Raw genomic sequence first — 27,641 nt, 5'->3', positions numbered from 1 at the left:
ACACACTCACTCACTCACTCTCTCTCTCTCTCTCTCTCTCTCAGGGTAACTCGGGAATTTTTTTTTGGCTGGTGCAGCATAAGCCTCAGGTTTCCTTGCACCATATAGCTAATAATAATAATAATAATACTTGAAAAACTGGGTCAATATTGATCAGTCTGAACAACTAGTTATATTTATACTGTATAGCATACATATGAGGAATGACTAAAGAGTAAAATTTATACAGAGACAAAGAAATCTTTATTGAAGAACTTGAAATTGGCACACCCAGGGTTCTGAGCTGGATATTGCCATTCTTCTCTTTCTTGGTGATTCCCTTCTATTTCTGGCTCTTGTTCTCTTTCTCTCCCTCTCAGGGTAATTCAGAATTTTTTATTGGCTGGTGAACCACAAGCCTCAGGCTTCCTTGCACCATATAGCTGCTGCTAATAATAAATCATACATATGAAACTAATGCTTATATTTCTATTTCCTTGCTAACATGATGGGACATAAAGAAATCTGGACTTTTTGTATATAACCAGTTGTAAATTGCTTGCAGAATATCCACATCTCTTTTGCATCGCTGCCTGAAGGTTTTTTTTTTTTTTTAATGCATAAACAGTGAAATTCACATGGAGTGAGTTCAAGTGGGATCACGATAGGATGGACTTTTTAGGATATGTTTTTCAAATATTCTCCTTGTTGGAGTGCATTACAAGTATTGACCTACATTATGCTAGCCAGCGTCTATAATGAAAAGGTATAAGTAATGCAACAACAGAAGGGGCATGTTTCCATTTACTGATGCCCATGTGTATTGTAATGTACAGTCGATTGTGTACATATATATGGGTTGCCTAATCATATATAAAGGTAAGGTTTCTAATATTTTGACCAGTATATATAGTTAATTTGTGAGCAGCAAAGGTGTAGAAAATAGTCACAAATCTTCAAAAGATGAAGCGAATAAAATAACGATAGTAATTCAACAGATTATCTGTGCTTAAATATGGACGGATGATTTATCATCACCTTGTGTATCACTTGTTAATTAAATATCAACATGGCACAATCGAAATATTTCTAATTTTGATTATTCCAACAGGCATAATTGTTAGGGGCATTTTTTGTAATGCATTTTCTTAAGTTATGACCGACATTAAAACCATTTTTGTCTACAATAATCGATATGAAAATATTAGAAAGTAACAGGCATTATCTGTATTGTAAGAAGAGGGTTTCTATCAATTACGAATTCCACTGGACAATAAAAAAGCGCACAATACACAAGAAGCAATTTTCTGTTTAAAAAATCTATTTTGTACCCTTTCAAAACACCTTAAACATAACCAAGAAATGAATCTATAACTTGAGCAAAAAACTCGTCACTTTGGAGACAAAATACCAAAGTATGTTTCAGCTGCTAAACTTAATATTATTGTAAGTTTTCGAATAAATGACTAGTTTTATAACGAACAGAAAAAAGCTCACAAAACTTTGATTAAATACTTAATTACAGTGTTCATATACATGCGACTAGTTTATCATTGAAATCTGAAAAAACAATATGGATTTCCTCTAGTTGTTAAAAAAGGGTAATATACATCACAAAAAGTATTTTTAAAACTATGAACAATTTTAATCTAACAGTTAGCACTAAGGGAAGGTTTCATATTACTTTCACGAGTGCGCATTTGTTTTTCTTTTTAAAGAGAGTGCTCATAAAAATGAAGTAAATAGAGCTATATAAGCTAAAGAATTATTTTTAGGACGGAATTGGGGGTTGGGGGAATATTTAACACGTATCAAACACTAACAATGACCAAGTCGAAACAAGTCTTTATAAGTTTAGATGAGCCAGGGTAAGTTGTTACACAACTCTGGAAGCCTCACTACATCTCGGTCACATAAGTATCATAGATATGTACATTCTCTCGCGCACACGCATATACACATATGCACACACATGCACGCACACTAAAGGAGGGAGTGGAAATATTTAAGTGGTTTAATATGCATGGACGGGATCTAAGTCGCTGAGATCATCCAGATCGAGAGCGGCAGCTTCGAGGGCAGCCTTGCATTCGGCCCATGGTTGGTGCCCAGCATCCTGGAGGGGAACTTGCCTGTCGAAACTGGAAACCACAGAACTTTGGGTGTGATTAATGCCATTGCCATACATCAGATTGTTGGCGATGCCATTGGTGCAGTTGGTAGACGAAATGGGGAGATTGAGCAAAGGTGGTAGAGCAACATCTATCGGCTGTTGTTGAAAACAGGCCCACCAGTCAGAAGAAGGAACATGATTGCTGTGGACGGCTAAATCGATATTATCGTTGCAAGATGATGCGAGGTCGAGTTCGTTTGCTAAATCCGAGCTGCTTCCATCAGAACTGAAAAGGTCGTCATGGAGAGCTAGTGCTGTATTGACAACAGAAGAGATGGGATCTTCGGCGCGGTATTTGTAGAAACTGTCGAGGTCGAGGTCGGCATCTTCCAGCACAGCATTCCAGTACAAGTCTCCTTTGAGAGTTGTTATACTTGGCCCCATTTCTGGAACGTCATCTGCTGATACTTGAGGGACTGGGTCGATGTCGATCACTGATTCTGGTCTGGAGCAACTAGTTGTTCCTGTTCGGTAGGGTGCTAGCGCTATCTGACATGCTTGAGTTGCGTGGCATTCCACCGCAGTCATGCTTGTGCTGGGGAGGAATTGTTCAACACTATTCACATGTGCATCTGTCTCTGCATAGCTAATTGCTGATCCTGCAGAATTTGGAGGAGTGTCTCGAAAAGGTTCCTGAGTAACGCGTTTACTGTTATCTTTTGTTCCAGGCCTGTCTCTTCTTGCTTTTTTTGTGGAACTACCTCCACTTTGTCTCTGCGCTGGTCTTCGTTTTTTAAACACGCCATCGATTAGAGATTCTGCATAGGCTGGATCTAATCTCCAGAATCCTCCTTTACCAGGTTCATCTTTACTTCTTGGTACCTTAATGAAACATTTATTGAGCGAAAGATTGTGCCGAATTGAGTTCTGAAAAAAATAAATACAGGAGAATCTTTTAGTATGAAGACAATTTTATTTACGTTTATCATTTAAATATATTGATTTTTTAAAAATGTTAATGCAGCGAGAAGTCATAATGGCTTCATAAAACATTTTTACCACCAATAAAATTCTGAAAACAATGGGATCAATGGAATTACATCAGCAATCTATACATTTAAATTCCTATATTAACAGTATTATAATCATTCTATACATTAAAATAATTTCCCTCCTAATGATATTTATTCAGCCAATGGGAGAAAAGAGATGCGGGTTACGTGGTAATACGTAACAAATACAAAAAACGTAACACAAAATTTCTTTACTGTGGTAAAACAAACTTCCGTTCGCTATGTTTATCTAACATGACCACGCAATACCATTCTTGATTTCCACGTGTAACGTATTTATTTAAATAAACTAAATGCAACAAAGCATACCATTTTAAGAGTTTAAGATTCTATATCAATATAATATCGGTGTAGATACACCACAGACAACTCTTAAAGAAAAACTACGATCGTAGTGTGAAAGGCACCCACCGATGAAAAGCCAACTAGCATTGAAACGGTGACGTCTGGGTAGTGATGCCCACCGAGAATTAGTGACAATAGTCTTCTTTATTAGTGAAGCGTTATTTCTTCGAGGTAGTGCAATACATGGTAACTCGTTGTGAAGGATAAGCACAATATGAGATACAGATGAAATGATGCCTTTCACACTACGATAGTAGTTTTTCTTTAGAGTTGTCTATGGTGTACCTACACCGATATTATATAGATATAGAACGTATTTTTGTATTAGTAGTATTAGTAGTATTAGTAACGGCCGTATGGTGCAAGAAAGCCTATGGCTTATGCTGCACCAGCCAAAAAAAAAAAAAAAAAATCCGAACAAAACAATGATAAAAACAAAAATTAAATAAATAAATAAATAAAAATAATAAAATGAAATAAAAAAATAAATAAAAAGGAAATTAATCCTATCATCCTATGCACTTCCCTTACCCGAAAGTACTATCCAGATGACCTTTGAATTTCCCCAAACTGTCGGCCTCTACCACCCATGAAGGCAACTTATTCCAGTAATTTATAACTCGCTGGCTAAAATAAAACTTCCTGCAGTCCAATCTAAACATTTCCCCCCGTAACTTGAATTTATGTCCCCTAGTTCTAGCATCATTTATAATCTTGAAAATTTTGTCCTCATTCATTTTACTGATGCCTCTCAGAGCCTTAAATACCTCAATCAAATCTCCTCTAAGGTGTCTAGTTTCCAAACTCTGCAACCCACATATTCGAAGTCTTTCTTCATAAGGACGCCCTTTTGCCGATCTCACCAGGCGAGTTACCCTTCTTTGCACCCTTTCAAGAAGCTCGATGTCTTTCTTTAGGTGCGGTCTCCATACTTGAACACAGTATTCCAAGTGTGGTCCAAGTGTTGTATTTATAGCTGAGGAAGAGACACACACAGAGTCGAAAGCTTCTGTAAGTATTTTATTTTATTTTATCAAAAGAAGCGAGCAGGGGGCAAAGCCCCCTAGTTATTATTAAAAATATTATTATTTATTATTTTTTTGTGCGTTTGTTTATCATTATGCAAGAGTGTAGAGGTCGCAGAGATATGTACACCAATGGAGAAATACGTAGTAAGTTCAGAAATCACATTTAAAATAGGGACAATAACAGTCTTAACAATTCTTTATATTTTTTGATATTTAGGTATTTTTTTATACACACCATTCCTGTTGCCACTCAATCATCAGATAATGAAAATGGTATGTACTGTATGTTTTTTAAAACCATATGTTTGGAAATTCGATATTGCTGATTGATATAGTAAAATTACTTTAATTTATACATTGAAAAATTTTGTTTGTTATTTAGAAAAAAAAAATTAACTTTTCTTTTCTTGTTTTTTATTCTTCCGGCCTATCAATGGAAAATACAAGCAATTATTGAGCTAAAAGCTTGTGTATTAACTGTAAACTATAAATAGCAGAATTTAAACCTCCTAAGACTCGCTTACAGTTTAGTCTTTGGTTTAGTCACTTACCTTTTGCATATTATGTCTTTCTGATTTAATTTATCTTTAATTCCATTTAATTTATTAACAATATTTTAAACTAATTTTTAAGTATCTTGAGAATTTTGTTTAAATTATCTCATTTCATTATTATTATTATTATTATTATTAGTTTATTGTTACATTTTAAGTTTATTTTCTATTATCTTGTAAGCCCCTATAGCTGTTTCATTGGTTGTCCCGGCACATGCATGTCATTATCAGCTTCATTATCATTCGCCTACAGCATAACGTTTCATCTAACAAAAACCAAATACCATACGTATTGTTATTATTATTATTATTATTATTATTATTATTATTATTAGCATATGGTGCAAGGAAGCGTGAGGCTCATAATGCACCAGCAAAAAAGAAAAAATATATATTTCTGAATTACCTTGAGAGAGAGAGAGAACAAGAATCAGAAATAGAAAGGAATCACCAAGAAAGAGAAGAATGATGATATCTAGCTCAGAACCCTGGGCGTGCCAAATCCATACTCACCAGATGTGAGTACCTGGGGTATATATTTAGATGAACACTGAATATTACTGCTATTAAAAAATCAAACAAGTTAGTTAACGTGAGCAGCCTATTACATTTCAGGCGCATTGACAAATAATTCATGAAAAAAACTAGAGAGAAAAAAAAAAAAACAGAAGCAAAAAGAAACGAATTTTATGCTCGGACCGTGAAAACTTCTTTTCGGTACATCTTAATGAAATTTGGGAAAAATCGACAAATTGTTCTGAAAGGCCGAAGTACAAAATTTCATAAAAATCCACCTACTGGAAATCGAGTTAATACATGCAGACGGACAGACAAAGAAATTACAATTGTATTTTTATTCGTTTGATAAAAAAAGGAAAGGCTTTCCAAACCTTTCTTTCTAAAAGTCCTAAATATAAAATTTCATGAAAATCCATCTGAGTCGAATTATTACATGATGGATGGACAAGAAATAATAATTGTCAGATTTCTGCTAGTCCTGTTTTAATGAAATTTGAAATGGTTGCATTTCTCTCTTGTATGTAGAATATATGCAAGAGGGAAACATAAGAATGCCAGAGTAATTAGAAACCAATACAACTGATAAGAGCACTTATCATTTCTGCTAATCTCCATCCTTTTTATAGGTGCACAAATCCGAGTTCCCTTCAAAGGATCTATAGTTGTACTATTCTGCGCTGGTGATTGAAACGATCGAAACGATTTTTCTGGGGAAAATAGGTTTACTCTAATTATTAGTACTTTCCTAAGGCCTGTACTTTAAACAAATCGCCCCGCCAAATCTCCCCCATCCCCAGAAAAATGGCCTCTTTTTTCTGACTCTGAGGTAAATTGTATATGTGAGGATGAATCTTTGATCTAGGAAAGAAACTCATCTTCATGACTTCTGTGTATTGCAGAAAAGAACCCATCCCCATATCGGTAACATTTTCGAATTACAGAAAGTAGATAATTCGAACTCGAAATTATACTAGAACAATGAGCATTTTGGAACACTGTACTTTGCTGAGTTGTTTACGGATATCTCTTTAGCAGCAAATAGCAATCATACAGGTTAATATAGTGCGTTACATTTCAGGTCCGTTCAGTTTTTTCTTAAATGATTTTTTTTTCTTTTTCTGTGATTAATAGAAGGGAAACATAAGTAAAGTTATCTCCTTACCAATTAATTACTAAGATTATAACATTATCGAAGTCTTAAAACACTCCCCATAGTTTTATGTTCTTTAGAGAACTTAAAATAGCCATTTATTTTAATTACAACTGTATAATATTTATTACTCTTCTCCCGTATGCTCTCTTTTTAAGTCCGTTTTCTCTTTATACACTGGTGTTCAAAAAAAAAAAAAAGTGCATCACCTAGGAATTTCACATTTCTAACCTTTTTTTGCGATGGTTTGTTACATTAATGACTAGCATCACAAATAGAAATATAAACAAAAGATATTTATTAATAGTTAAGGCAAAGCTAAGTAATATTTGACAGGTGCTCTCAAAATATTCCAAAATGAGCATTTGCAACCTTTATACAACAGTTTTGGTAAACACGACAATTATGGCTGAAATGTTATCAGAAGCCCTCAATTTGCTTCAGTTTATCATTTTAAATGGAAAATGAAAAGTTCACCAGGTGCAAACTAAATGACAGCAGCACACCATCGAGACATTGACAAGATCAATTTCTGAAGATAATCAACTGATACTTCGTGGTTCCAAACACGAATTATGGCTTCCTGAAGCTCACGAAGGGTCCTTGGTTTCTTTCTGGCAACTGCAGATTCGACACGATGCCAACAATTCTCTATAGCATTCAGATCCGGGCTGTTTCCTGGCCGGCTAAGAGTTGTAATGGACCGTTATTCCAACCATTTTTTCACCTGTAACAAATGTAAACACATTACTGTCGAACCTCTAATGCAGAAATGAAGCTAAAGTAACTACAGAAGTGCCTACTTACACTTTTCGCCCGATGACAACGAGCAGAGTCGTCCTGAAAGATGCAGTTACTTGGCAGGTTGAAATGGTCTCTAATGGTTGACAGCAATTTGCCTTCCAATATAGCCAGGTATCCATTGGCAGCCAAACGGAACCTTTTATAAACTGCAGGTGACTTACTCCGCGATATGAAATGCCCTCCCATGTCATTTGGCTGGTAGGGAATTTCACTGTAGACACCATACAGTCTGGATCGTATTCTTCACCACATTTACGGCAAATCATTTGTCTCCATCAGAGCCATGCAGGTTGAATTTCTTTTCATCCGAGAAATAACTGGCTTCCACTGCTCGGGGGTCCGTTTGACACGCTCCTTACATCAAATTAATCGGGCCTTTTTCATTTTTTGTGTGAGGAGGGGCTTCTTCATAGGACGACGGGCTATAAGTCCATTTTTGAAGAGGCGTCTTCTGACTGTTACTGCACTTGCTACCACTCCTGTATGTTCTTCCCAATCTCTTTTCAGCTCAGACGAAGAAGCTTTAAGGTTTTTATGGCATAAGCGCTTCAAAACGCGGTTCTGTTTTGGCGTAGAGACTCGTTTGCGTTCGGTTCCTTTTTTCCTATCAGCAGAACCAGTATTCTTGAGCTTGGAAAGAAATCTACTCACTGTCGACTGATTACAAGACACTCTATAAGCAATATGACGGGAAGAACATCATTCCTCACGTAAAGCAACAGTAGCACTCTTTCTTCGTGGCGTCAACTGCACGTAACTCGCTATCCTGACACAAACAAGGAATGACAGCAACTCTTGCAGAGAGTGCTTATATAGCTGAAAGTAAAGCTGATGCAATATTACGTCATCATCTACGCGTGTCAATCTTATCTGATGCAATGTATAAGAAATATTGCCATATACTTACGTTATTCGGACGACAATTACAATTTTAAGGGGTGATGCACTTTCTCTAAACACCAGTGTACATGCATCTTCACAAACGACACCACATTTAGGAGTTACATAACAATACACGCGAAGCGTGCACTGACTGTCTAAAGCTAGCAATTCTGCATTAAAACTACATTTAATATATGAATCTCTTTTTTCCATACAATTTTTATGGAAGAAAGAAAAATTAATTATCGGGTTTCTGTTAATCCTATTTTAATGAAATTTAGAATGGCTCGATAAATATTTTTAAAAAGCTCAATAAAATTTCAAGGAAATCCTCTATTGGAAGTCTCTCTGTTACATGCGGACAGACAGACGGACATGGTGAAGGCGATGTTATGTGGACAGAAATAGCTTGGAAAATCTTATCTTAAATATATGCTTCTGACATTTATTTTTAAAAAACAAAATAAAAAATGAAAAAAATGATGACAACGGTAGAACCACAAATATTAAAACGAACGAGGATAGTTCAATTTCTGTTCCACCTCCGCAATAGAGTGACCCATGCGTCCACTATCACCCCTCTTTCAAAGTCGGTTAACCCGCGGCGTTTATCCATACTGACATCGAATTACCGTCTACGTGAATGCAATGATGCAGTGTACCTATATACCTGCCAAGTGTGGGTTCGTCCACTACCGAGACTAGATATCCAATGAATTTTGTCCTTTCAGTGTACCATTGTAATATATTATATTTAGAATTGTAATATATTATAAATATACACTGAGTGATCACTGAATTATGACCACCTACGTAATACTTCGTAGGTCCTCCTTTTTCCCTCAGTACAGCGGCTATTCGACGTGGCATTGATTCAAAAAAGATGTTAGAAGCCTTCGGGAGGTATGGCCAACCAAGCTGTGTGTAATGCGGCCAGCAATGCAGGTATGGAGGTGATTGGTGTATCCAGACGCCTGATATGCCTTTCCAAAGTGTCTTTTGACGTTCTTCTCCCTACTAGCAAAGGTCTATAAATCATAGACAGGACATCATGTACCTTCCTGGTGGCCTGTTTACACGCCATGGAAAATTTCATCAGACTGAATCATAACACTTGAGTCGTTTCGTAACGTGACTCATTCGACCAGGACCTTCTTACAGTCTTCTAACGTCAAACTTGCATGCTCTTTGCACCAGGAGAGTCTTTTACGCCGATGAACCTTGTTTAGGAGAGGATGCCGTAGGGGTCGTCTGCTGGAAAAGCCCATACGTGCGAGCGTGGTACGCATGGTTATGCCAGATATTGTTCCGGGTTGGCCCATGTTGTATTGGGTAGTCAACTCTTGAACAGTGCTGCGTCTGTTCGCCTGTACGAGTCGTCGGACCCGGCGCTCACCTCTAACTTCAACCTTTCGCTGACCTTTGCAGTTTTTCCGTCGGGTCATTGTTTGACCATTTCGACGCCAGTCCTGGTACACTTTAACTACGCCGGCTCTCGAACACCCCACCAATTCACCCGTTTGGGAAATCGAGGCACCAGCTCGTCGAGCTCCTACAATCTGTCCTTTATCAACATCCGATAAATTCTTCCTTTTCCCCATCATGCTCGGAATTTTTCTACCTACTGAACCACTGACACCTTATCTATGCTACGTAGGTCGACTAACTGCGCACTGCGTACCTTACGTGGTCAACGGGTCGCATTCACTTTTCATAAGAGTGGTCATAATTCAGTGATCACTCAGTGTATATTACATGCTATTACGAATATTTTGTTTTTATAAACGATAATTACAGGAACCTATAACAGTATAGCACATATTGGGAAATGAAGCAAACCTAGATGACTTTATCGACTTTATCTCCTTTCTAAAGAAGATAAGGATGGTTTCTCACTCTAAAAACTTAACAAACTGGAATTTATTATTTTAATTTGAAAGACACAATATGGCCGTTGTAAATCTTGAATAACATCTTGAATAATTATCGACTGAAATGAAAGTATCAACTCTCCAAGTAACAGAGGTGGGCGGGGGGGTGGGGAACAGTACAGCCTCAATCCGAGACCATTTAACTAGATACTGTATGTGAAAGACCTCTTTCTTGCAAGATAAAACTCGCATAGCTCTAGCCACTGGAATTCCATATATATATATATATATATATATATATTAGTCAGGCCCATGCATTTTACGTAAAGTATACAAGAATTTTATGTATTTACAAATTATTATTTTTTCTTAGAGCTATAAAATTGCAGCTAAGAAAGTTAATAATTTAATTCACTTCACTCCAGGTCATGTGATCCAGTTCGCCCATAAGCTAGAAGGACAGTTGCTAGAAGTGCTACAATACGAAACGACTCAAGTGTTATGATTCAGTCTGATGAAATTTTCCATGGCGTGTAAACAGGCCACCAGGAAGGTACATGATGTCCTGTGTATGATTAATAGACCTTTGCTAGTAGGGAGAAGGACGTAAAATGAGTACATTAGTGTAGATGGAAGTTTTACTCAGAAAGATATGCGCCTCAGTAACTAAACGTCTTTATCGGATCAGAGAAAGAAGAATCATTACAATAAAAGTAAAGTATTGTAAACAAAAACATAACAGAATATATTGGGAGAGAAGTATTCAATCAGGAGAATAAACAAAAAGAATGCGCAGGACTAGAATAGCTTAAGAGAAACAAGTTATGATTTAATTATGCAGCTCAGAGCATCGGTGTAGGATTACCTCCTTCTGCAGTATCATTTATTCAAGGAATATCTTATTGCTGCTGAGAGCAGCTCAATTCTCCGAACTTCAGTACACGTCTTCTACATTAATGGGAAATTTTTTTTCCTACACTTTCTATTTGTTTCGCTTGACTAGCATACTAATAGAGGCTAACCGAACTACGACACGCATACTAAACGCTGCTGAACATTCCTGACCTGAAAAAAAAAAAAAAAAAAAAAAAAAACAGTCAAAGCGTAACTTTTACAATAAGTTTTTGTCACACATGTGTTTTTTCTCACAGATGTGGCGTTGTTTAAAAGCGAATGAAGATATCATCCCCAAAGGAAATCTATAGGATGTATGCTTAATTATTTGCAAGATCGAGAGAGAGAGAGAGAGCCTTTTCACCTTGCACAGAGCCCCGCAAAGTTTGCGGGGCCCTGTGCAAGGTGAAACAGTCTAGGAAGTTCGGACTATAAAAGCGGGGGAATTAAACATGTTTCTGATTTTAATACTTATTACATATTTATTTCATGTAGGAAGAATATAAGAAAATAACGTGATATTATGATCATTATTTAATATACTGATAAATAATAAACAATTCACTAGAAATATCACATGCAGTTTCATTACAAATTACAAAAACAAAAATAAAGAAAGAAAAACGATCAGTAATGATCCAAACAAACAATTATCGAAAAATATCAATAAATTAGTTTTTTCTACACCCGAGATAAACAGTATTTTATATTTCATTCATATTATTATTAGCCATATATCTGGTGAGTATGGGTTTGGCACGCCCAGGGTACTGAGCTGAATATCATAATTCTTCTCTTTCTTGGTGATTCCTTTCTACTTCTCTCTCTCTCTCTCTCTCTCTCTCTCTCTCTCTCTCTCTCTCTCTCTCTCTCTCTCTCTCAGGGTAACCCAGGAATTTTTTTTTGGCTGATGCAGCATAAGCCTTAGGCTTCCGTTCGCCATATGGCTAATAATAACAATATGGTGCAAGGAAGCCTGAGGCTTATGCTGAACCAAGCAAAAAAAAAAAAATTTCTGAATATCCAGCTCAGGACCCTGGGTGTGCCAAGCCCATACTCACCAGATGTGAACACCTGGGGGTATATGCGTGTTTAAAGTAGTGGCTTTTCTAACACTTAAAAAAAAGTAAGGAAGAGTGCTATAAAAGTCCATTGCGTGTCATTATTTCACTCCTACGCACTGATTAACATGGTTATGAGTCATTTTTAGCCAATAATCTTCAACTTTGGGTAATAGTAATGTCAAATGATGGAATTCAAATTATACAGTTTTCGTTAGGTTATGCCATGCCATTACAAATGTCAAATATTTCTTTCAAACTGTTTTAATTATGGGCGTAGAAAAAATATTATATGCAACTCAAATAAAAAAGTGTTTTATTAACTCATACGAATTCGTGAAATAATACATCACTTTTTACTCTTGTTGCATAAATAACTATAGGGTTATGAAAAATTATTGAAGTGTGCCGCTTGATAGAAATATGACATGTGCCGCTAACTTGATATAGATCCATTATTAATTCAGAATTATAGTCATAAAAATGACTGATAATCGTTACAGAAATAAATAGAAGAACCCCTAAATATACTCAGTAACCAAAATTGTAAACGATGTAAAGTACGGCCAAAGTTGAATGATAAAATTACTTTCGGGACCGCTAACATACTACCATCGCAAAAAATGGTTTAAAATGTGAAATTCGTAGGTGATGCACTTTCTTTGAACACCAGTGTATATGCATCGTTGAACTTTGCAACAATTTACTAACGAAATTAACTTTTGTGAGTAATTCATACCAAATTACAAGACTTAAAATAAATTCAAATTCGTGCATATGTTTCTCAGTTCTCCTGATTTCTACTTTTAGATCATCGTCGGCAACGTTTTCTTGAATTTCATTCAATTCTGAAAAAAATTCTACCAGTTGAAGCCGTATAGCTTTAACGCTATTCATAGGACACTTCCATATAGTGCCTGACAAAGGTTTTGATGTATACTGCGTTACGTGTTTTTTCAATAGATCCCAACGAGATGTCGATGATGAAAATAAAGTATATATTCGTTGTATTGGCTTGATAAATTTTACTCCAAGTTCGGAAGATTTGGCAATATCACCCAAAACAAGGTTTATATTGTGACATGCACAGGGAGTATATATCGCTTTAGGGTTTTCCTTCAAAAACCGCCCCTGAACTCCTTTATTGATACCTTTCATGTTTGACCTATTATCGTATCCTTATCTTCGACAATTTTCAATTGGTATGCATAATTCTTTTAATAATGCCTTCAATCTGTCGAATAAACCCTTTCCAGTTGTATCGTTAACAGTTACAAATGTTACATTTCTCACGAATCTCAACTTTAGCATCTTTGATATACACGAACCTGAATACAACTGTTCTTGTTGTCTGGAGTACAGTGAAGTAAAACCGAATAGTATTTAGATGAGTTTATCATGTCTACAATAGTTTGCTTTATTTTTGAACCAATTAGCTCAATTAATTCATCTTGTATTCTATGGGGAAAATATGTAATATATTTTTTTAGCAACCAGTGCTTTGCCTTTCTATGTAATTATTTATGTGGTTTTTAAAAACTGGATCAAATTTGGAAATCAGTTCCATAAGGCCAAGGAAATGTCCATTACTGGGGTTGAAAAGTTTGTAACTTGTTCCTCTTAATGCTAAATTCTGCTTTGTCAAGTAGATAATTCCTCCAATAATCCTGGCAAATACTTGACGTAATTCTTCCGTCTCTTCTTTTATAAGTTCTTCACTTCTCGCATCTAGTGATGTTCCCTTAATTAAATTTAGTTCCCTTTCGATTAAACTATTCATACATTTTCGGTGAACTGGTGACCGTTTATGTTCTGGAATTCTTGGATTTAGGAGAGACCAATCATTAAATCCTTTGCTACAAAAAAGCGATTTCTAAATAGGAAAAGAGTTTACAGGCAAAACATCATATGCTGCCCGAACTTGATGAGTGTATTAACCACCGTCGTTGTTGAATTTCACCATTTGGTAACTGCTTTGTATAATAGTATTTGGAAAAGCATCTTCCATTGCTATTTTGTGGAAAATAATCAGATTTTATTTGAACTGGTCCTTTTTTTAATTATTAATGTTCTCATTTGATCGGATATTATATATTTTGGCCAAGTTGCTGGATCTTCAATAGCAAAATTTTCATCGACACCAACACCGGAATGGGCTTCAGAAGCTTCATTTATGCCTTGTGCCTAATTGTGTTCTTTTATTTCTTGACCTCCTATTTCTTCTCCTTCCGTGTGTTCTTTTATTTCTTGATCTCCTGTTTCTTCTTCACTAGTAACTGCTACCATTGGCGTCGTTGGCATAGTCTTGACACAGCTTTTCGTCATTGCTCGGTTTCCAAATTTGGTACAGTAACAAATTTCAGTATTGCATTTTCAAATTTAGATGATGCTTCTTGTTTCTTTTCAATTTTTTATTTTTATTTTTTCTGATCCACTAGGATATTTACGATTCTGGTCTCTATCTCGCTTTCCCATTTTACTGTAAATGCAAAAAACGTTTTTTCAATTTTCATATAACATATGCAATAATATTATCTCGATTGCCCATTTCACTGTAAATGCAAAAAACTTTTCTTCATATAGCATATTCAATAATATTAAATCTCGTGCAAATGCGTTTTCGATCGTCACACTCGTGGTATAATCGTTCGCAGATTAAATAATTTATTAAACGTAAACATAAAATAACACTTTAACTTATCAAATTATGACAATCTATATATGGAATATAGGTGGAACGAGGCAACCGTCATAAGAGGAGCCACACTGGCACAAGAGAAAATTTAAATAGGCACTATGAATAAATAACGAAGAACATGTATTTAATAAACCAAGCGCAAAAACTTAAGCCACTTTAGAGGAGTCGCTTAAGACACAAAATATTCTTCAAAAGACACCATCAGCTGAGCTGAAGCATGACAAGTATAGACCAATCAGGGCATTGGTCACGTGTCAGTAAGCACCAATTAGCAATTACCACATAGCCGACACATCGACCAATCAGAGACCACCACATCAAACAAGAACAATTCTTTCATTTCTTGTTGATTTTGTGCAAAACCGTATAATTTATAACAATTACTTCATTAACCATTTTGTATTGTGTGCGAGCACGGGGCCCTCGCCCTAAAAATTCTAAATTTAGCTTCAACAAATACATTTAGTCGGGCCCCCGCGCGACTAAATTTTTACAAAATCTCTTTAAAATGCTGTTGAGCATTATGTACTAGTGCATTGGATTTTTTTAATTAATTGCCTTAAGTTTTGTGACTTTCTGAAATATTAGAAGTGTTGACTGTTTGTGATATATAATTTTTCTCTATACACATAACAGTATTAAGTGTTTCAACTAGATTTGTGCACGACATTGTAATGGTCAAGGTGGTCAAACGATGTAGTGGACGATGCCATTTCAAGATCATGGTTATAGGAGGTTAGCATTAGCATTAGGAGTGGCAAGTGATGCAAGAAAGCAAGCTTATACAATATCAGCCAAAAAAAAAATCACTTCCTATTTCATCTATTCATTCCCTCCAATAGTTTGTCTAGTTTTTTCTTGAATTTATTTAAGCTATCAACTTCAACAAATACAGATAGAAGTTTGTTCCAGCAATCAACCACTTGCTGGCTAAAGGCAAACTTCCGTCATTTATTCTGCAACCGTCCTTCCTAAATTTAAATTTATGCTGCCTCATGTGCGCAGTCTGAACAAGGGGGAAAATCTCATCAGCATTGAGCTTGACTCAAACCATTCAAACCCTTAAACACCTCAATTAGATCACCTCGCAGGTGCCTAGTCTCCAGACGCTGCTTCAATTTCCAGAACTGAAGCCTCTCTTGATAAGAGCACTCCCTTTGTTCCCCTTACCAATGTCGTTGCCCTCCTCTGTACTCATTCCAGCGGCTCTACATCGTTCTTAAAATGAGGCTTGTATGAGACCTGTATGTGGCCTGATAGTCAAGATGTGTCCTGACCATTGCCTTATACAATGGTATAATCACCTCCTTATCCCTGCTAGCAAAATTCTTGTATATCATTTACAAGACACCATGAGCGACTCTTGCAGACCGTCTGCACTGCTCAGAAAACTTGGAGTAATTGGACCTGGGAGTAATTGTGCCTGCACAATTACTCCCAGGTCCTTTTCTTTGTCTACCACTGTCAGCGTAGTACCACAGAGTTGATACGCTACTGTGCGGTTACTGCTTCCCATATGTAGTACTTTACATTTGTCAATGTTAAACTTCATTTGCCACCTCTCAGCCCATCTGCTCAACTTTTCTATATCCTGTTGTAGCAGCATACTGTCATTAGAGTCGTTAACAACCCAGCCAACTTTCGTATTGTCTGAAAACTTGGACATTAAGCTTGATATACCATCATCAATATCATTTATAAATACAGAAGACAACAATGGACCCAACACTAAACCCTTAGGAACTCCACAATAACATTAGTCCACAATGAGCAGTGACCATTGATTACCACCCTCTGTCTTCTCCCACTCAACCATCCCTTTATCCATAGCAGCAATTTGCCTCCAATGGCACACTGCTCCAATTTGTTCAGCAGTCTTCCATGTGCAACAGTATCAAAAGCCTTTCTAAGATTCAAATATATGATATCAAAGTTATTCCCTGCATCCAGTTCCTTTGTGACCACATCATAGTATCTAATCAAATTGGTCAGGCAAGACTTTCTCTATACAAAACCATGCTGTGTCCGAGCTATAACTAAAGCCTTCTCTACATGATCCTGCAGTGCTTCTTTTACCAGTGCCTCCATTAATTTTCCTGGAACAGAAGTTAAACTAACAGATCTATAACTTGTGTTGCCCTTTGATCCTCCTTTGTGAATTGGGGTCACATTTTCACATCTCCAGTCCATGGATACCTCCTCTGAGTCCAAAGAAGCTCTCATAATTATGGCTAAGGATTTGCTTACTTCCTCTGCTGCCTCCTTTAATATAACTGGATAGATCCCATCCACCCATGGTGCCTTTTTTATGTTTATCTTGAACAATTTCTCCTTCACTTTCCTTTCAGTTATTACAAAATCATCTAGCTCACTGTCAGAGTTCACCTCTGGCATTCCCCTCCCTAAATAACTCCTCATGTGTGAATGTAGATGCAAAATACTCATTTAGTTTGTTAGCCACCTGAGCAGGATAATCAATATAATGGTATACAGGCAATAATTAAAAAAAAAACTGTATCACCAATCTACCAAAAAACTAGGCGAATTAAAGATGATTGCCAAAGAACTTGATGTGGAAACTATAAAGATCGGTCGTGTGGCCCGAACACACGACCGATCTTTAAGCAGCTTGTAGGTTGCGGATGGAAATTGTGGGTTGAAGGAAACATCCCGCTTTGTGCAAACATTTTGAACCAGAAGTTAAATATTCCGGATTATTAAATTGACTTTTAAATTTGGAATTTCATTTAGCACTAATGATCGATATCCTGCAGGGGCTCTCTTACCTTTCAGAAGCTTTACAGAATGACAATGGTAAAAGAATATAAATTAATTATTCGAACTATCAATGCTATTAGTAATTTAAAAAATTCTGAAGGAAATTATGAAGCTAAATTTGAGAGCATGTTGAAGTGGAAAGAATTTGAAGGAATCAAAATCGAAAATAAAAAAAAAATACACCGTGACAAGTTATTAAATGCATTATTAATGCAACAGGGTGATCTTAAATTAAATAACGATACAATTGTAAGAAATTTTAAATATATGCTACCCGAAATCGTGGAATATAAAAGAACTTTCGTCTCGGTGGCAAGACGGTGAAAACCGAATAAGAAATTTAAGTTTTCTGATAAAATATGAAATAAAAATTAATGATTTTAGAGATTTTGTCGAAGACAGTTTTATCTTTAAAATCGAGTGAAATTCCCTTCTCATTTAAGAAAGCCGGAAATATCTTTGAAACCATTCCAATTAGTAGTGCTGAAGCTGAGCAAGTTTTCAGCGTAATGAATTATTATGTGAATGAATGAATGAATAACGTTGATAATTAAACACGTTGCAGATTATGATGACCATACATCTAAATGGAAAACCATTGCTTCAATTTGATCCGGATCGTTACGTCAAATCACCTCTGTAATCATCGCTCAGCTATTGAGCAAAGCGGAAGATCGACAACAAATATTAATAAAGAAGTAAATTGGCAATTTTTGGAATAAAGTTTTCTTGAATATTTTGTGAAATAATTTTTTTTCATGTAATCTGTGTTTTTTTTGTGTACTTTTTCTAGAAAGTTTGTTTTTTATGTAATATTTGTTTTTATATTGTGGAATGTTTTGTGATAGTTTTTATGTTATTTGTGATATGGGAAATATTTCGTGTTATTTTTTATTCACAATATTAAAATTTTATCATGAAAAAAACGTATCAATTATATTTCTCTAGTTGCTAAAAAAAAGACGAATAAGAAGGATCAGGAACTGTATTCCCTATCACAAGCAAACTTATTAAAGTCAGCATCCAATGATTGGGCATATGAAAGTAGCTGAAAAGGCAGAAACCTATCAGATAGATAGAGACAGCTGAGATGTGGGCACAGAGTTGGAGTCGCTCTGAGGGACTCTCCAAGAGCACATGTCCCAGAATGATGGTACCGAAATCTTGCCAACGATTATTTTAATAGTCCTGGTAAGACGTTTCATCATAATCAGCGTGAGGAGCCTGTGAATTTGTATCTGGTCATTTCAGTTGGAAGAAGGTTTGGAGGAAGTTTGTGTTTGTTTATGGCCCATTATACTTAGAAGCATTGAACTTTAGTTGCCATTTTTTGGACCATGTCTTTTTGAAACATCATAGCCTGGCACGAATTGTTAACTACTCTTTCCACCTTAAAAACATGAACAAACTTTGACGGCTTCCCTTGGATACTTTTGTCAATATTATGAAAACTAGAAATAGTAGGCGATCCAAAGCTGAGATGTGAGTAGCCCCACTTGTTACATTGGTCTGCTCTGAAGACTGATCAGTCTTCAGAGCAGATCCCTCTGTCTGCCTTCGTGGGGAACACAGTTGATATAATCACTGTCCTCCTCAGACCAAGAGGAAAAGACCCGAGTTCGAATTCCATCAATGACCAGAGGAATTTTTATGGGTTCTTTTTCACAACGTCGCCGAGTTAGTCAGTCTCAGGTGAGGATAGTACGGTTTTTTCTCTCGAACCTGGTCTTGGCGCATTATAGCCTTAGTTGCTAATGCGCCAATAAAATCAAAACCAACCAACCAATTTCTCGGAACCACGGGTTTTTCGTCCAGCAAACAGCATATCGACCACAGAATACACACAATTTACAGACATAATATCAGCAACGCAACTTAGGCGCCATATAGGGTTAAGTTGCTGATGCGCCTAAAACCTTACAAATAAAAAAAAATAAATAATAATAATAATAAAATTAAAACCCCACAAATATACAACAACAAATGAACTGTCCTCTGTCTCCTGTCTTTTAGTCAGCTTGCAGTACAGCGTAGGATCTTACCAGTAACTCCAAATCCCTCCTGTTAATATAGCAGCATTCCATGAAGGACCGTATCAAAAGTTTCACTAAAGTTTGGATATTATATAAAGTCAAAATTGTTACCTGCATCCAGTTGTTTTAAGATTACATCATAGTCAGGCATGGCTTCCCCTCAATGAACCCATGCTGGGATCTATTCAAGATATCGTTCTTATTGAGATGGTCCTGAATAACATCCATAACTACAGACTCCAAGATCTTCCGTACCACAGAAATCAAATTCACTGGCCTATAGTTATTCAGCTCCTCTTTAGCACTACCTTTCTTGACTGGGAGTCATTAGTGCTTCTCTAGTCCAAATGGATCTTCGAACTCTAAAGACGCTCTCATTAACATTCCCAGCAGTTTGATACAGTTACATGCCGCGTTTTATACTTATAACTGGATATACAGTGGCGGCCACATAATTTGCATCATCCTCTTAAAGTTTATTATTTCCTTAATATCTCCGTCTATAGATAAAATTATGTAAACTCAAGAGACTATTACCCGTGCATCGTCCTGTGAAATTAGTGTGGTATTTTATCAACTTTTTTTTATAAAAGTATCCACCTGCTGCTGTCTTCACTTCCTATTCAGTAGCAGTAAGGCTTACATCTTAGTCAACTCCAAGGAAGAAAAGCGTAATAATTGCTCTTAATACAGAGGGCATTTCCAGTCGACATATATATATATCTGCAAAAGTCGGCTATAACTAGCTTACTGGGTGAAGGTTACAAAGAAATGTGAGAACGAAAATGTCAAATGAAAATCTGGAACTCGAAATGGAAAAGTACTTCAGTACAGGACAGATTTGAAGCATCTGTGCCATATTGATCGTTGTAAGTTTCGCAGAATTAAAATACATGTGGAAGAAACATGCTTTGAATAATCATTTTACACCAGTGTATAACCAATTTAAGGCTAGTGGGGCAAAGGTAACGCTTATTTTGGGAAAAATTTACAGGGATGCAATTTATGTGGCCTCTACTGTATATAAAACTCCTGGAGCCTTGCCCTCCTTTAACCTCAGAAGCTTTTCTAACAAACGCTTATCCGAGATCATTATATCAATTATTTTATAGCAACCTGACTCTTTAATATTCCCCAAAGATCTGCTGTTTGCTTTCGACTAAAAATATCGCTTAGACGTATCTGGCATTTCTGCTGCGTTTTCTATGGCTTTTCCAATGCAACCAGTTAAGGGGCCTATTTGATTTTCTCTTTGTTAGCGTTTCCTCCTAGTCAGCTTTCTCCCGTCTTACCTAATTAGTGGCTTTGTTACATATTCTTTGTAATGCTCGATATGAACATTATTATTACATCCAACATATGATTGCCTGTGACTGCTGAATACGGTGCTGTTTTTTGTATCGTGTCTATCTTGTGAACTTCTCTGACCGTTTGGTCGTCCCGGAGTATAAACAGATAATTTATTTATTTATTAATAGGATTAGTAAAGTCATATGATGCAAGAAAGCAAGCGTATACAGCATCAGCCAAAAAAAAAACTCTTTCCATTTCACCCATCCATTCACTCCAAATGTTTGTCTAGTTCTGCCTTCGATTTATTTAAGCTGTCAACGTCTACAACGACAGATGGAAGTTTGTTCCAGCAATCAACCACCTGCTGGCTAAAGACAAATTTTCTGCACATCTATTCTACCACTGTTTTCCCTCGATTTGAATTTATGTCCCCTCATGCGATTGATCAGGACAAGAGAAAGGATTCCATCAGCAATGAGCTTGCTGAAACCATTCAAGGTCTTATACACCTCAGTCAGATCACCTCGCAGGTGCCTAGTCTCCAGACACTGCAATTTGCCGAACTTAAGCCTTTTTTCGTAAGAGAAACCATTTGTTCCATTCAGCAATCTCGTTTGTCTTCTCTGTATTCGTTCCAGCAGCTATACATCCTTCCTAAAATGAGGCCTCCAGACCTCTATACAGTATTCAAGATGTCGCCTGACCATTGCCTTATACAAGGGGATAATAACCTTATTCCTGATAGAAAAATTCCTGTATATCGTTGACAAGACACCATGAGCTACTCTTGCAGAATGTCTGCACTGCTCAGAAAACTTCATATCTAATTGCACAATTATCCCCAGGTATTTTTCATTCTCTACTACCTTGAGTGTAGTACCACACAGTTGATACGTTACTCTGGGGTTACTGCTACCCATATGCAGTACTTTGCATTTGTAAATGTAAACTTCAGTTGCCACCAGTGAGCCATCTGCTCAACTATTTTAGAATCCTGTTGAACACATCAACGTTTGTAGCTTCGAGAATAAGTCTCTTGAATATTTTCCATAATTTATTTATATCCAACACAATGCAATAATCTCCCAAGTTAATTGAGCCCAAGAAATATCTCATTCCCTTATAGTTTCCTCTCTTGAAATTAAGACTCTTGTCTTTACTTTTGACACATACATTTCTTTAGTTACAACCCATTTTATGGTATTGTGCTCACCTCGGCCCCTCTCCCTTTGTACTCTCTCGGACATGTTGGGATAAATAACAATTAACCTGTTCAAAAATCCTATATATCCAGTCCAAATTTTTAAACAAATTTACTGATCTGCTGGGAATATTGTTGAATCAATTATTGTATATCTTCTTGCTGTAAGCGTTTTGAACCTTCAGTTTGCCTGAAATCAGTTAAACTATATTCTTCTTGTAGTTTAGAACTCTTCTAGCGTTTTCAACCTCGGTCAATTTTTTCTCCAAGATTTAACAAACGTTCAACCCGGAATTTCGTTCCATGCTAGTGCTGTATTGTAAACCCGTATTTGATTTTGGTAACTTTTAACGATTCTCTAAGACCCCATATTGGTGTCGTCTATTTTTTAACAAAATTGAATGTCTCCGTCTTAAATGTCTCCGCCTTAAATTACTCAAAATTTGAATAAAAAAAATAGAAAATAGCCTTTTCAAGCATGTTTATTTCCTTTTAGAAGTGTTTCTTTACAGAAAATGCAAATTCATGAAAAAACAATTCTTTGAATAGTGCGGAATCCATACATGCTGATTTTTGTTAGTGGTGGTAAACTGGTAAAGACGAGCAATTTATATACTGTATATTTTTAAAAACTCTAAGATTAGTTGATTTACCATCAACAAAAAGTGGCAATTTGTGAATTCCAGTGGTATTGTTGCAGCAGCTACCATGATTCTCTCTCTTTGGATTTTTTTTATATCCTAGTGCAGCAGGCTCCGCTTTTTTACTATCATTTTGGCTTATAAGGTAGACCGTATTCAGTCAGTTTTTCTCTGTTGATAAATGTCCCGAAACTTTTTATAAATTTTTAAGCAGCAGACTGATTAGCGGATAATCTCTAAGCCAATACTCAATACATGAATACCATAACATTTTTATAACGTCCAACCCATCTGGAAATGTTTCTGCATCATCAATCTTTTGATGGAAGACCTTATCTTTGATACTACTGTTATGGATCTGTTGAGTGGAGTTCTGTGTTGTCTTTCTTTCATAAACCGCAGCCATCTACAATCTTTAATTTTGGCTTCTTTATAGTGGAGCAAAAACTTAACGACCTTTGGAAAACAAACGAAGTTCGAAATCCTAGATTTTTCGTGTTTTTTTTTCCCAAACTTTTAAAGTTGTGAAAGATTGAAAAAAATGATATTTTGCTTTTTCAGTATGCTTGCGAGTGTTGTATACTATACAAAGTACTAGTTGCAAACATACTGGACCAGTACATTGGGAAAATGCAGTGTGTGCGGTGAGCATCAGATAGTACGTTTTGAAGAGGAAAGGGATTGGGGGGGGGGTTAATCTGCGAGTCTATTAAACGGAGGCTGGTTAAGGAGGCTCTTACTGTATTGGTTTCTTGTACAAGTGTATATTGTTATATCCTCAACCTATCCATCCATTATTGTATTCAAAAAAGAAAAAGATGAGAAAGTCGGTGAAAAACTTAGACATGTTGTGCTAATCTTAAAATAGACAATATGAAACTGGTTATTTGTAGAAGACTAAAAAAGTGAAAATCATAATATACTTATGAAGGAGTGGCGCTTTGGCTTTCAACAATTTATAATGTACACAAGCTGATAATTTAATTTGTTGAATGGGACCATTCAGTTTTCGGTGAACTGCCGGTAGACAGCAATAAAGTGTATTTCCAAGGATATGGGTGACATACATGCAAGTTCTGACATGTCTGATGTTGCATAGTGGCCTTCAGTTACGTGCTGTAAATGTGAATCGTTATATGAGCTACATAATGGAAGATTTGAAGGCTAAGCAACGTTTTGTTATTCGCTGTTGTTTCGCTATTCGATGTGGAATGAGTACTATAGAGACTGCGAGGCTAAACATTTTCATGCGACTTTTTTCTGATTATATACCAAACGACTTCTGTAGCACTCATACCTCATCAAACACAATAATGTATAACAAAACTTTGCTCAGCCTTTAAATCTTTTATTATGCAACTCACAAAATGGACCCTCGTGGGAAGCACAATTGGTAGGGTCGCCGTCCTCCCCACACCTGAGTTCGAATCCCGTCGATAGCGGGAGGAATTGTTATGGGCCTTTTTCAGAACGTGGCTGAGTTAGTTGGTCTCAGATGAGGGTAGAATGGTTTTCCTCTGGAAACTCTGGTTTTTCATCCAGAGAACAGAAAATCTACCTCAACAGTCCTAGTCCCTGATGCTCCTAAAACCCTACTACAATAATAACTCACAAAATGGTTTACATTTAAAGCACGAAACTTATGGACACTTTGCAAGTAACAGACAGCATATCAGAATTTGCAACAGCTGCTGCGTGTTCTTAGATATACACTCTCCTGTTATCTACCGGAAATTCGCCGAAACTTGAATGGTTGTAAGGTGGTGATAGAATTCAGCAAATTAGATTATCAGCTTGTGTAAAAGCAAAATTGAGAAATTTTTAATGATAAGTGCGAAAATAAATTATTTTGAAATGAGTGTTTGTTTAAATCTATGTATAAACTCTTATATAATGAAGAGAGTGCATTTTGAAACGTTAACTTAGTGGTAAAATATCTTTGCACTAGTAATGGATTTCGTAGCAGAAAATTACATATCTAGGATTAATATTTGTGTATGATATTGTAGCTTAAATTTCTACGCGATAATCGGTATAAAGAACATGAGTTTTGTGTGATGGATTAAACAATAACCATAGCAACAGAAAAGTTTTAATTAAAAGAATCTCGATTTCCTTTCTCCACTAGGGAGAAAGGAAGTCCAGATTTCAATGTCGGTATTTGTCAACTTTCGTCGCATTAAATAAATAATAAAATGCATTAAATATAAATAATCACATGTAAAAAATATAGCGATCATTTAAGAAAATTTACATACATCTTACGTATTATGCCAATAACAGAACTGAAGAAATAGAAAATAAGCTTGCCCAGACAAACCGATAGATGGCAGAAGCGAAGCACATTCGAGTTGGTACGTTGCGTTTGTGTACTGCATTGTATATAAAGTTTTTAATATTTTGAAGAATAAATGCATAAGGCATAATAAGTTATGGATTGAAATTAACTATATAATATCGGTATAAATACACCATAGTTTACCATGAATTTAACTACATAAGTAGTGTAAAGGCAACACAATATGAGATAAAATCAAACGATGCCTTTACGCTACTTATGTAGTTAAATTTATTGGTAAATTATGGTGTATTTACACCGATATTATATAATAAAGTTTTTAAAAAAGGTAATTTATTAAAAATTTTTGTGGGAATTTTAGTACATTTGTCTGTAATCTACCTCGGCACATCACAGACAAATTCTTTAATTTCTTCAGTCCTCTAATCTGAAGAAGGATATGCTAAAGATGAATCAGCCAAAAATCTTAGAAGCACATTATCGAACATGCGTGGTCTAAGGTAGTGTTTCGCAACTTGTAGTCTGCAGGGCAAGATAATAAAGTTTTTTTTTTTTTTTGGTGGTAGACAACGATCTCACTAACACTGATGGGGATACGGTGCGATGTGTTTGTTAAGCACCAAACCAAATAGACCTATGAGGCGCCAGTACATTTTGCTATAAATTACGGTCGATTTGCCTGTTTGCTGGATGAAAAATCCCATTTTCTGGAGATAAAGCCATGTAACTCTCGCCATAGCTTAACTCAGTGAAAACAGCCCATAAAAATTCCTCTCGTCACTGACAGGAATGGAGCCCATGCTTTTTCCACCCGGTGAGATTTTTGTAGGGTTTTAGGGCATCAGCGACTAAGACTATATTGCTCGGTGAATATTGTCTGTAAATTGCGTGTGTTCTGTTGTCGATTTTTTGTTTTCTGGACGAAAAACCCCAGTTTCCGGAGGAAAAAACACCCAATGACGGGATATATTTATAATATGTGAGATGCAAGATTGTGCAGTAAGTGAACTACTATAGATATGTTTAAGTCTAGACTTTTGCCATAAACAACTATATTTTTATTTATTTTGATTTTTTATACACTGCTCGACAAAATTAACAGAACAAAATGTTTTTTTTTTTTTTTTAATATTTCATTGTGAACAGCGTCGCCAAAGGCGAATATTTGAGTAATAGGCATCCAGACACGCAAATTCGGAGTATCCAATAGAAATCGATCTACCACCTTACAGACCCGCGCATTATGAAAATTATTCATGACTATAGAAACACGGATTGTCACCGCATCACTTCATTCTCGTTTTTTGGTTTTCCCAGTGGGATAGCCGCATCTCCAGTACTCAGGATGGCAAGTCATCGTCGTTTAGATGATTCTTTCAGATGGTGGGCCGTTAGACGACTTGAAGCCGGGCAGTCGCAGACGGAAGTGGCACGTTGGCTTATTGTTTCATGCTGTGTCATCTTGGCACTATAGAAGCAGTTTCAGGAGACAGGAACTATTACAAAAAGAGCTAGCCAAGGTCGCCAGAGGGCAATGTCAATCAGAACAGACCACAGTCTGTCTCTAAGTGCAAGATGGAACCCTACGATGTCCTGTCATCAACTGTCTCCTGAGGTTGCTGTGGCCACTGAATACATTTCCAACCGGATGGTGTTAAAAAGGTTCACTTCAAGTGAACCTATGCAAGGAAGCCAATGATTTGTATCCCATTAACTCCGTCTGTGCGTGTAGCACAGTGGTATCGTCACCATCCTCCCCACACCGGGTGGAAAAGGCCCAGGTTCGAATCCCGTCGACGACGCGAGGAACTTTAGTGGGTTTTTTTCATTCCGTGGCTGAGTTAGTCGGTTTCAGGCGTAGATAGCAAGGTTTTTCCCCCCAGAAACTGGGGGTTTTCGTCCAGAAAAACAGGAAAATCGACCAGAGAGAACACGCAATTTAGAGTCATAACACATATATTTAGCTGTTGGAGGCTATCATCCTCCCCACTGATGTATGTGACCATATTTTCGAGTATCTTTTGTCGACTTCCGTAATGTGACCTTTTTGGTAACCCCCTATAAATGTCCCCAATACCTGTCCAAAGTTTCTCACTGTCTACTCATTTCATCATTAGTCTATGATATATCACCATACCGAATTATGTCGCGCTTCATTTCAAGCTGCACGAGATACACCACGTTTTTTACGTGTTCTGTTAATTTTGTCAGCAGTGTTGCATAAGACTGTTATGCATGTAGAGTTCGAAGCAGATAATCATTTTTAGGTATCATGATACTGCCAGTTGGCCTGTGTCTAGAGATCGCAGTCACGTTCTAACGCGATCGTTATAACGAGGTGTCCTTGTTTTGGTTACAAAAAATTTAGCCACTTTATCTTTAGAGAAGCTGCACGTGCGGGGCTAGGAGTGTAGGCGAACTATTG

At 36.5% G+C, this 27,641-nt stretch overlaps 1 protein-coding gene across 1 annotated transcript in view; it reads right to left on the bottom strand.

Annotated features, from left to right (window-relative positions):
- Positions 1–1,760: 1,760 nt before the first annotated feature.
- The window catches only part of LOC150076821 (uncharacterized), an 85,559-nt gene continuing 59,678 nt past the window's right edge, over positions 1,761–27,641 (bottom strand). Inside the window, exon 2 of the mRNA XM_090385691.1 lies at positions 1,761–3,019. Within this exon, the coding sequence (XP_090241817.1) occupies positions 1,994–3,019 (1,026 nt within the window). The 3' untranslated portion in view covers positions 1,761–1,993. The remainder of the gene's footprint in view (positions 3,020–27,641) is intronic.

Source organism: Mastigoproctus giganteus, chromosome 12 (assembly GCF_048544385.1).
Source record: "Mastigoproctus giganteus isolate SK-2022 chromosome 12, ASM4854438v1, whole genome shotgun sequence".
Classification (NCBI taxonomy): Eukaryota; Metazoa; Arthropoda; class Arachnida; order Uropygi; family Thelyphonidae; genus Mastigoproctus; species Mastigoproctus giganteus.
The sequence above is the reverse complement of the archived record's forward strand: the minus strand, read 5'-3'. Positions and strand labels throughout refer to the sequence as shown.